This window comes from Tubulanus polymorphus, chromosome 9, assembly GCF_964204645.1.
Source record: "Tubulanus polymorphus chromosome 9, tnTubPoly1.2, whole genome shotgun sequence".
NCBI lineage: Eukaryota > Metazoa > Nemertea > Palaeonemertea > Tubulaniformes > Tubulanidae > Tubulanus > Tubulanus polymorphus.
The window spans coordinates 12750123-12762360 of record NC_134033.1 but is presented as its reverse complement, the minus strand read 5'-3'; the positions used below and the strand labels follow the sequence as shown (position 1 = coordinate 12762360).

The following is a 12238-nucleotide window of genomic DNA, read 5'->3' as shown; positions in this document are numbered from 1 at the left end:
TAAATACTGTCCCGCGAAGGAACCCGATTTTAAATACTGTCCGTGAGAGGACCCGATTCAACACACTGTCCCGTGAGAGGACCCGATTTTAAATACTGTCCCGCGAAGGAACCCGATTTTAAATACTGTCCCGTGAGAGGACCCGATTCAACACACTGTCCCGTGAGAGGGCCCTATTTTAAATACTGTCCCGCGAAGGAACCCGATTTTAAATACTGTCCCGTGAGAGGACCCGATTCAACACACTGTCCCGTGAGAGGACCCGAATCAACTTACTGTCCCGTGAGAGGACCTGGTTTCAAATAATGTCACGTGAGAGGGCCCGATTCAACACACTGTCCCGTGAGAGGACCCGATTTTGAATACTGTCTCGTTAGAGGACCGTATTTTAAATACTGTCCCGTGAGAGGACCCGATTCAACACACTGTCCCGTGAGAGGACCCGATTTTGAATACTGTCCCGTTAGAGGACCCGGTTCAACACACTGTCCCGTGAAAGGACCCTATTTTAAATACTGTCCCGCGAAGGAACCCGATTTTAAATACTGTCCCGTGAGAGGACCCGATTCAACACACTGTCCCGCGAGAGGACCCTATTTTAAATACTGTCCCGCGAAGGAACCCGATTTTAAATACTGTCCCGTGAGAGGACCCGATTCAACACACTGTCCCGTGAGAGGACCTGGTTTCAAATAATGTCCCGTGAGAGGACCCGGATCAACTTACTGTTCCGTGAGAGGACCTGGTTTCAAATAATGTCACGTGAGAGGACCCGGTTCAACACACTGTCCCGTGAGAGGACCCGATTTTAAATACTGTCCCGTTAGAGGACCCTATTTTAAATACTGTCCCGTGAGAGGACCCGATTCAACACACTGTCCCGTGAGAGGACCCGAATCAACTTACTGTCCCGTGAGAGGACCTGGTTTCAAAGAATGTCACGTGAGAGGACTCGGTTCAACATACTGTCCCGTGAGAGGACCTGGTTTCAAATAATGTCACGTGAGAGGGCCCGATTCAACACTCTGTCCCGTGAGAGGACCCGATTCAACACACTGTCCCGTGAGAGGGCCCGCTTTTAAATAATGTCCCGTGAGAGGACCCGATTCAACATACTGTCCCGTGAGAGGACCCGATTCAACACACTGTCCCGTGAGAGGACCCGAATCAACTTACTGTTCCGTGAGAGGACCTGGTTTCAAATAATGTCACGTGAGAGGGCCCGATTCAACACTCTGTCCCGTGAGAGGACCCGATTCAACACACTGTCCCGTGAGAGGGCCCGCTTTTAAATAATGTCCCGTGAGAGGACCCGATTCAACATACTGTCCCGTGAGAGGACCCGATTCAACACACTGTCCCGTGAGAGGACCCGAATCAACTTACTGTTCCGTGAGAGGACCTGGTTTCAAAGAATGTCACGTGAGAGGACTCGGTTCAACACACTGTCCCGTGAGAGGACTAATGAAATTGTCCACTTTGTCAATGTTGAGTCCCATGCTCATAATGATAATGCATTTTTGCCATATATAAAAATTACAACAAGAAATTATTATTTCAACAATATGCGTACAATGATGGCTGGATGTACGTACTAAAAGCCAAATTGGCTATGTCCCCTTAAAACATAAAACAAATCGTATATATGTGAAATTATGTTCAGTTATTTATTTATCAAAATCTGTAAACCATATTACATTCGAAGACTATATTATTCATATTTGAACATAAACAACATACGTTGGAATTCGAAATCAATTTAGCATTTTAGATTACTAAATCTTTGTCGCCAAACTAAATTATTACTTATCATTTGATTATTAATTATTACTTTACACGGTAAAAAAGGTTATCATCAATTCTTTCATATTTCCCCTTTTACTCTTCAGCAATATTTCCCAATTCCGGATAGATGTATTATAATTTGAACCAAAAATTATCATTTCATATTGGATGACAGAAAACGCCCTTGTCTGTTAAGACACAATACAAAAATAATATTTAACACGAAGTAGTACACAGCATAAGACATCGACAACAAACCAGGCAGATAAAACGATCCACTAATTAACAACAATTTACAATACCATCTCGGCCCCGGCTGGAATCTTTCAACCATCATTCATAACTTCTGAAACATCATTGCAAAGAACTTCTATAGGCTATATACTACACACATCTATTAGAAGACTGGACAGCATTTCAACAATTCAAACATCCATGTCACAATCTGGTTCCTATTAAAACCATTACCAAAATTCAGCAAAGACCATCTCTAGCAATCCAAAAATTCATCGCAACAAGAAAACTTATTCCATAGAATACAATCATTACGGGATAACCAATCTACAACAGCTCCCATTTAAGAATCGAAAACTGCTTCACTCTTCAATAATCTGGCAAGAAGTATTTGGACATTAGTCGTTGTACATCTTTTAGTTTTTTGGCCTCTGTTCTTCTTCCAAGAATATCAGCCTCGTTGTATGTGATATTTCGGTAGGTTGACACCAATAAACAAATGGCCTCTTTAAGCAAAACGTCATTAACATACGTTACTGCTGACCTGAAAAATATTTTAATACAATGAATATAACATGGATGAAATTCTTTTAAGAAATTAGCAATAGAAGATGAGAATGAACTTACGTCTTTCCTTCTTTAAAAACTGAATTCAGCATTTTAGAATGATGTTGTCGGAGGGTCATGTAGCGAGTTGAATATGGTTTCCTGTAATTGAAATGAATTGATTATCATTTCGAAATATAGTAAAAAAACTTCACGTCTGATTCATGTATATACTTACGATTTGTCCGCAAAGGTAGGGCTGACGTATGATTTCATTACACTATAGAGATATGCATGGCCCTTTAAAATATTGAATATTACGATGATCGAAAGAAAGCTCATTTATTTGTACGCATTTCATATTTTCTGTTATCAATGCTTACCTCATCAGTTAAAAGCCCATAGCCATATCCTTTCAGTTCTTTTTCGGCTCTTTCATGGTCTTTGTTAATCAAGTCCAAATGTCTCCTGAATTCCGGCCTTCTGAAACCAAAGATTGTATATTATCAACAAAAGTTTGAAAAATTCAACAAACTGGCGAGATTTCTACTAAGGTACAATATTTACCTCTTGTCTTTTATCTCGGCATTAATTATACGAGAAACGTGATATTCAACCGCGCCAAGCTGCGAAAAGAAAAACATTTGATTCATTGCTTTTTAGTGGAAGATGGCAACAGTTTCGTATGCATTATGTATCGGATTCCATACCTGACTCTTAATGAATCGTTTAGGTACCTATATAAAAAGAATGCAATCACATTGTATAAAAGGATAGCATAGCAAGGATATAGGCATAGCTTATTCGATCAAAATATTTTTTTAGTTCATCGCTTACCTGAAAACACGTTTCGCATCTATAGTCAATTTTCTCCACAGTATCTTCGTTCAGACCAATACATTTCGGATGGAACCACCCACTACATTCATCGCATTGCAAATACTTCCTAAAATGCAAATGCAGAAAATTTTGAAAGTGAAGGTAAGTGAAAGTGAAAGTGAAGGTAAAAGATTTTTTCGACAATGACGACTGAATCTTAAAACAACAGCCTGATCTTATATGATATAATTAAGCTTTACCTTCCATCATCTGGTTTCTTGCAAACGCAGTAGATTCCTTTATCGACAACCCGTCTTCTTTTTTTCTGCGGTTCTCAGAGGTAACTGTCACTTTGACGCTTTGACGCTAATTCAATTAATTAACCCTTAGCTGACATGAACAAGGCTTCTGATGGCTGTATTATTTTTGCCAAATAGTCAGAAGGGGTGGCATATACTATCAACTTACCGTCTTCCGTGGGTTAGGCCGCAAGGTTACCCTCTGACACTCTCGACTGACACGCGTCGTCTTGGGATATAGCTCCTTTTTACTAGGGCAACGTAGTGAATATCTTGAATATGCCCTAGTAAGATGGGTTCAGCATTTTTACATTCGACAGGATCTATCATATTGATGTTTGACTGCTCTGAACTGGTATATAGTACCATTGGTCTCCCTTAACAGTCAGCTGTGGCACGGACAACTAAAGCATCGGCCCAGGTGGTTCTTTGTCTCATTTTATTAAGATATAATGGCCATGTCAGATGAGACTCCAGAAAGTCGGCCTTATCAGCCCCATCCAGCGAAGCAAACCATAATATGTGTATATAATATTTATTGTAGTCTGTCTTGATATATCAATGGGTTTTTAATTTACTTACAGCGCAATGTCTATTTTCAGAAAGGTATGAAACAGCCATTAATCGTAGCTCATGTGCTGTTATGTCAACGTTTTCTCGCCTCAATTGTTCGACAACAGCTGCAAAAAAAGCAGCTTCCGTCATCCGCGACCGACACAATATTCAGATTGGATTCGGAAACTAGAGATTGAAGCCTTTTCTCTGCACTCTGACGGAGATGTGACTCTTTGAGTGATAACTTCATACTGATTTTAATCTGTTCTGCCTCGGTGAGATTTTGTATATCAAAGACGTCGTCATACAATCTAAGCCAGCCGTCTTCTGCGGAAACCTGTAATTTCATACAGTAAAATATATTTTTTTTCAATATTTGATCATTTTTTCATATTGTACATTGAAGTTTTCATGCAACAACTTTTGGCCCACGTTTGAAATATCATCGTCCACGTCGTCGTCTTGGTCCTGTCGTTCGCCGGACACCTATAAATCAAAATAGAGAAATATTCCAACAATATTCACTATTTGTCATAAAGATATTTATTCAACAACTTTTGACTCACGTTTGAAATATCATTGTCCACGTCGTCGTCTTGGTCCTGTCGTTCGCCGGACACCTACAAATCAAAATAGAGAAATATTCCACCAATATTCACTATTCGTCATAAAGATACTCATTCAACAACTTTTGGCTCACGGGACAGTATTTAAAATCGGGTCCTCTCACGGGACAGTGTGTTGAACCGGGTCTTCTCACGGGACAGTATTTAAAATCGGGTCCTCTCACGGGACAGTGTGTTGAACCGGGTCTTCTCACGGGACAGTATTTAAAATCGGGTCCTCTCACGGGACAGTGTGTTGAATCGGGTCTTCTCACGGGACAGTATTTAAAATCGGGTCCTCTCACGGGACAGTATTTAAAATCGGGTCCTCTCACGGGACAGTGTGTTGAATCGGGTCTTCTCACGGGACAGTATTTAAAATCGGGTCCTCTCACGGGACAGTGTGTTGAATCGGGTCTTCTCACGGGACAGTGTGTTGAACCGGGTCCTCTCACGGGACAGTATTTAAAATCGGGTCCTCTCACGGGACAGTGTGTTGAATCGGGTCTTCTCACGGGACAGTGTGTTGAACCGGGTCCTCTCACGGGACAGTATTTAAAATCGGGTCCTCTCACGGGACAGTATTTAAAATCGGGTCCTCTCACGGGACAGTGTGTTGAATCGGGTCTTCTCACGGAACAGTGTGTTGAACCGGGTCCTCTCACGGGACAGTATTTAAAATCGGGTCCTCTCACGGGACAGTGTGTTGAATCGGGCCCTCTCACGGGACATTATTTGAAACCGGGCCCTCTCACGGGACAGTATTCAAAATCGGGTCCTCTCACGGGACAGTATTTAAAATCGGGCCCTCTCACGGGACAGTGAGTTGAATCGGGCCCTCTCACGGGACATTATTTGAAACCGGGCCCTATCACGGGACAGTATTCAAAATCGGATCCTCTCACGGGACAGTATTTAAAATCGGGCCCTCTCACGGAACAGTGTGTTGAACCGGGTCCTCTCACGGGACAGTATTTAAAATCGGGTCCTCTCACGGGACAGTGTGTTGAATCGGGCCCTCTCACGGGACATTATTTGAAATCGGGTCCTCTCACGGGACAGTGTGTTGAATCAGGTCCTCTCACGGGACAGTGTGTTGAATCGAGTCCTCCCACGGGAAAGTATTTAAAATCGGGCCCTCTCACGGGACAGTGTGTTGAATCGGGTCCTCTCACGGGACAGTATTTGAAATCGGGTCCTCTCACGGGACAGTAAGTTGAATCGGGTCTTCTCACGGGACAGTGTGTTGAATCGGGTCCCTCACTTTGAATTCTCTCTCGAGAGTGATCTAGGGCCATTAAGTTGCCCCCTCCACTTTTACTTTTGTTTGCAGTGTAACGCTTAACAAACGGTTACTAACACCATTGGCACCAAAATTGTCAAGATACATTCACTTTATTTTCGATAGTATGAGTCAGTCTATACACTAAAAATTGAAATTTCGATAGCTGTGGTTCTGTCTTCTCTTGATCCGATCTTCATTATTACATTTAATGTTTCGATTTGATGATATCATTGATCTGAAATAATAAAATTACGAACAAATTTCGATTATTAACATGTTCTTAACATTATTTTGAGTGTATATAGTAACCAATCGAGTGCAGTTTCTTTCGACATTTCGTCTACGAAATGCAAAGTTTTCATTTTCCATCGCGGCCTGTGACGGGACATCCTTGTCCCGTCACAGGCCCCAGGTCCTCTCACGGGACATGCTGCATAGCTGCAGTTTAACCTGTTTCGTTTTATTCTGAGATTCGTATTAAAAATTCGTATTTGCTCCTTGGTTCCTTGAAGGTAATGTCATCCCCAAAAAATGTTTACAATAATTTCAGCATTGCAATTTGCATTGCATAATAGTCTCAGTCTCAAATCTCAATACGATAAAAAACCCACTAAAAATAAAAGAATTTTAAAATCCAGAATTTATTTATTCAAAAAATGTAAAATCCTACAAAATAACAAACTTTCCTCAGAGGTGCCATTACAACTTACCACTGACATATCTTTCATTTCAGTAGTTAGTTACCTAATCAGCTAATCGTTGGTGGTAAGCTTTTTATAATCAGATGGGCTTATACCAACGGTTATATGTGGTTTGTGAAAATATCCGACTGTGAAACTAGTTAGGTAACTAACTAGGGAGGACCCCTAGACCTGGGCTTCACGCCTTCGCTGTAATACAGCTTTATCAGTTCATGAATATAATTGCTGCCCCACAGAAATTTTCCTTCCGACGGCCCTGCTGACAGGTTAAAACATGTTGCCGACACTTTATTGCCATCCATGTCGCTGACATCTGTTATGTAATATATCTATTTCTTCTGCAGTTGCCTCGTACGGTATTGGGAATAACGCAGTGCAGCGATGGCAACTAAGATTGAAGCGATATGGGGAATGCTCGTAGCTGATAGTCTATCGATGCCGGTTCATTGGTTTTATCGGCCTCCGGATATTAAACGTTTATACAACGGTTGGATCACAACTTACAGACCACCGTGCATACGTCACCCTTCCTGTATCTTATCCTTATCGGCTACTGGTAAGAATTGAATCGATTTATTCATCTGTATTCGGAGTAAGAGCCTTTTGTCATTTGTTGAAAAAGGTTTTTCCGCCGCATTAGAACAGGGTTAAGGTTACAACCTATTTATTGGTTAAAGCTAAGGTCTCATGAACTAGTTATTGGTCAAGGTCCATGACCCAGATTTTATTAAGGGTCATAACCTGAGGCTAGTTCTATAGTCAAGACTTAGGTAAGTAGTCTGAATTTGGCATCAAATTTATGTTTAAACATTGTTAGATCGGGAACAGACTTGGTCTTAGACAGGTCTAAAGCCATGACAGTCAAAGACACTTAACCCAGTTAGTGATGAATGTCACAATCTAGCTAAAAATCCACTTATTAGATAGTTAGACTTTCAACCCAGGTATCAATCAATTAATACGGTTACAGCTCGTTGAATAAGAAATTCTTGTTTTGCAGATGGTTCCGGACGACACGGTGCTTCTAAACCATCCGCTCCCATCATCGGCAACATCATTCTACACGATAAGTTGAAATACTGGCAGAGTAATGACCGTGGAACGCATTATCATCAAGGTAAACTGCTTAAGAGTGGGACAACGTTAACATAAGTTTGGTGACAGTTTTGAAAGATTGAACTGCCTGCCAACTTTTATTTTCAATTTTTACTGGAAAAATATGGATTTATTTGGGTGTTCTTGATCTTGAAATAAGGATGATTCTCGCTCTTTTTATATTCGATACAATCTATTTTCAAGTACCGATTTTCAACGGCAGTAGGCTAGATTTGTACCGGAGTGCCAATCCTGAAACTGATTAAGTAGTTGTTTATTGACAGGTATGGCTGCTGGTGATAGCACTTTGAACAGTTTGTGTTCGTTGCGAGTTCTGCAGACGTTACGACGAGTCGACGCCGCCGGTCAGAATCCGTCTGCCGAGACTCGCGCGGCGGTCATGGCCGACTACGTCGAATTCATGACGACTCCCGGAACGCACAACGACACGTACGCCGAGTCTTTTCATCGTCTGTTCTTCAAAGATTGGTCGATGTGTTCTTCGCCTCCGAAAGCGGCCGCAGAACTTCTGACATTTGCCGAAACCAGGTAGAATCAGATTCTATAGATTTATTTTTCAATCTCGTGTAAAAAATGTCATAAAATACGGCAGTGTTTTCGACTGTGTACCTTATTCATAATGTGAATCAAACTCAGAATACATGAACTACAAATACAGTAGATTCTGCATTTGTAGGACTGATAGGCCTATATTGACTGCCAAGAAAGCAGCAAATTATGGGATGGTCAGATCGGCATGAATTGAAGATTTTTGAAATTGTGTCTGGGGCATGTGGAGTTTACTATTAAAGTCTTAACTGGGCAGGTCATCGTCTCACTTTAGCCATCTTATTCGAGGCAGAGTCTACTGTACAGTCATCGTTTCTTAAGTCGTCTACGAGCCTATTTCTATTAATTCCCATTCAATTTGCTTGTTAAATGTGGAACGTCATTATATTTTTGTTTCTCAAATTTTTCAATCAGGTCGAATGATATGCTAGGCAAACCGGAAGACGGTCAACTTCCGTCCATCGGTGCGTTCGTCATGGCCGTACCTTGGATCGTACACTACAGCCACCTGGAGGAGAACGAATGCGTTAAAAACGTGGTCGACTTCGTCAAGTTGACGCATCCCGTTAAGACGTTGGTACCGTACCTCGAGGCGTACGCTCGCATGCTACGAGACGTGTGCAACGGTAAAAATCTGAAAGACTCGATCACGCAAGTTCTCTCTTCCGGGTTGTACGACCAAACTGTGACGAAGAAAATCATCAACTACAATAAAATGGTTCTCGAGTAAGTGACTAATTTCGTTTATGTCATTCGTTTTACTTGAAGGAGCGGGGTAGAATTCTTTTTTAGGAAATAAGAGTTGCTCGAAATAACAAATTTGAGTTTGAGAATTATCGAATATTGGTAATTAAACATATATAGCCGCCATATTGAATTGACATAAATGTCAGATAGCAGTCATCTTTAATTGTTGAAATTTTTAGATACATAGCAGCCATCTTTTACACTCACAAGATGGCGCCACAGCACATTTGGTCATTCGTAGTGAAGATCAGTTAATTTTCAATGAAATATGAACTTGATTTTTAGGCTTCCAAATTCGAAAATTATCAAGTCATCAGATGGATATAAAATTTGCTTTCTCACTCAGTTAATGGTTTCTATTTTACTAGAAATTGATCCACTAGCGTTGCTGGTATCCCATTGTCGATGTTGTCATATAGCAGCCATGTTTAATTGATTAACAAATTTGTGTGTTCTACATAAGGTTTGAAACGGGGTCTGAAGAGCAGATTGAAGCGTATCAGGAAGCTGTCGCCGACCTCGGATTGCCGTGCTACATTAAAGGCGCTATGAGTTCGATGTTACTGTTAGCGCTGACATTCCATGACAACTGCGAGGCCGGACTCTTAATGAACGCTAATGTTGGAGGTACGTTTTATGAATATTTCACTCTAAACAGGACCGGATACAGAGGCCAATTTTGAAGGACTTGTTACATCCGAAAATGGCACTCAGGATCCAATTCCACGGTTGTGAGTTAGAGTTAACTCTGAGTTAAAGTTAGTTCATTTTCGATGAGTTAACTCAGAGTCAAATCTTAACTCTGAACTGTCGAACAGGACCCTGGACCCAGTTCCATAGAGTCGTGAGTTAGAGTTAACTCTGAGTTAAATTTAGTTCACTTTCAATGAGTCAACTCAGAGTCAAATCTTAACTCTGAACTGTGGAACAGGACTCTGATGTCTAAAATAGGCGATATTAGATGTACTCCTGTGCTGAAGGTTGATTTCGAAGAACTTGTCAAGTTTCAAAAGAAAACTTTGATGTCTGCAAAGGCAGTCGATGCTTTCCTCCACACTGAAAGGCACATTATCTTTGTTCACACAATGAATAAGGGCGCTCAAAAAAGATCGATGGACTTATTTATACAAGTGGTCTCAAGTCCCCTTGGATCCCTCCCTGCTAAATGTAGTTATGTGAGCAGGGTCTCCTTATAAGTATACAAAGTTATCTGAAAATATTTCTTATTGTTTCAGGTGAATGCTGTCATCGAGGAGCAGCGTTAGGTGCGTTGTTGGGTGCAGCGGCTGGCCAGACGACGGGTGTCCCCGATCATCTGAAACAAGCGCTCGGAACTGGCGGAAAAATGTACGCTAGCATACTGGCGGCGAGCAGTTCGTAAAATATACACGGTTTCTGACAGATCTGTCAAAGATCAGGAGATTCTGGATTTATTCTACGGCAAATTCTGACTATTTTCTTGAAAATCGGGATAAAATCTTGGGAATTTGAATTTGAACAAAACCTTCTATTTTCCTGATTATTCTCAACTGCTACTGTGTAAGGCAGAATTTGATTTCTGTGGTGATAATTTTATTTACTGAGCTCGAATGCTTATTGAACCTTCACTCCGTATTTAGCCACACAGAAGATACCTCATCATGAGTACTTGTTTTTTGCCCCTTTGTATTGGTATAAAAATGGCAGCAAATCAGTGATGTGATCGTGACATGCTGTGATATGATGTGTTATTATATTTCTATCTATTATTGATTTATTTATGTATACCTACTTGAATTGTATATACTAATACAGTCAACCCCCAGTATATCTCCCTAATAGTCCGCTGCGCTGTCTAATGCCAGGATTTTTCTGAGGACGGAACATCTGTATTTTATCTTGCAACTAGTTAAAATTAAACCCTTTAACCGCTGTACTCTCCATATCCCCGAAGGAGTGGGTGACTCAGCGGAATAAGGCAGGATGTTGTTGAATTCACTATCACTACGGAGTGACAAGTGGACCCGAGTCCTGCTGGCTGAGTACAGAACGCAGGCAACACTACAAAGTTTGTCCTGTCGTGAGGTTCAATAATCCGATAGGTTGAGTCTTGGAAAACCATGATCTGAAGACATGAAGATGAGCAATAAACAAAATCCCTAATTACCGATGTGGGCGGTATATCGGGGCTTGACTGTATAGGATTTAGCTTTCTAAACAAATACGCGTTATTGTACATGTTTATGAATGTACGTTACAAGAAAAATTTATGTTATTTATCATTTCTAAAAATAGTACATTATAATGTTTAATGTTGAGATTATTAGATTGAAAGCCAATACAGTTTATCAGAAATGGTATTCCTTGGAAGAGAATTAGTCTTTACAAGTGCATTATTTATTGTACACAAGATTTTCGTCATATTACATATTACACACTATTATTAGTGTTAATTAATTTTCAAAATATGAACCTTAAAGCCCAACGCACACAGTACCGAAAAAAGTTTTTTCCTCCTGAAAAAACGTGTTCGATGTTTTTTGTTATGCCGTGTGCGGGGGATGCAAAACACAAAACGCCGAACTGAAAAACGTTTTTCACGAGCAAAAAACGTTTTCTGAAAAACGTGTTTTCTGTTTCGGCGAAACAAATGTTTTGCCGTGTGCGTTGGGCTTTAATGTGTTTGATAAAACAGGATTATAACAAGCAGATTATGATAAGGTTAATTAGAACTATACTAGGCTGTCGACTGTCGCTGCTACCGGGCTGGCCCTATTCTGGCCCTATGGTTCTTATACTGCATGTAGAATTTGCAATAATTTAAACTCCACACTATTAAAAAATAGGGTCCAATAGAGATTTATTTAGTATGTAACTGTATGTATATTACGGGTACTGCCCTAGTTTGTATCACGTAGTGTGTTCTGCTGGATCGTGTGTGTATCTCATAGTTTTGTTACAACATTAGATGTGACTATTTGGATGCAGTCGAAATTTTGAATAATAAACTTCTCGTTC

At 40.7% G+C, this 12238-nt stretch overlaps 1 protein-coding gene across 1 annotated transcript; it reads left to right on the top strand.

Moving 5' to 3' along the window:
- Positions 1-6577: 6577 nt before the first annotated feature.
- Positions 6578-12237, top strand: LOC141910646 (uncharacterized). The gene is made up of 7 exons (XM_074801358.1): positions 6578-6640; positions 7174-7385; positions 7830-7946; positions 8209-8473; positions 8909-9220; positions 9705-9868; positions 10477-12237. Exons 2-7 carry the CDS (start codon positions 7211-7213, stop codon positions 10620-10622), a joined length of 1179 nt encoding a protein of 392 aa, XP_074657459.1. The 5' UTR covers positions 6578-6640; positions 7174-7210; the 3' UTR covers positions 10623-12237.
- The last annotated feature ends 1 nt before the right edge of the window (position 12238 follows it).

What these genes read in the sequence shown, in the direction of transcription:
- LOC141910646 (XM_074801358.1), top strand. Translation starts at nt 7,211, where the DNA reads ATGGCAACTAAGATTGAAGCGATATGGGGAATGCTCGTAGCTGATAGT. An exon ending in CTTATCCTTATCGGCTACTG is followed by an intron (nt 7,386 to 7,829) that starts GTAAGAATTGAA and finishes CTTGTTTTGCAG; the next exon opens with ATGGTTCCGGACGACACGGT. An exon ending in TACAATAAAATGGTTCTCGA is followed by an intron (nt 9,221 to 9,704) that starts GTAAGTGACTAA and finishes GTTCTACATAAG; the next exon opens with GTTTGAAACGGGGTCTGAAG.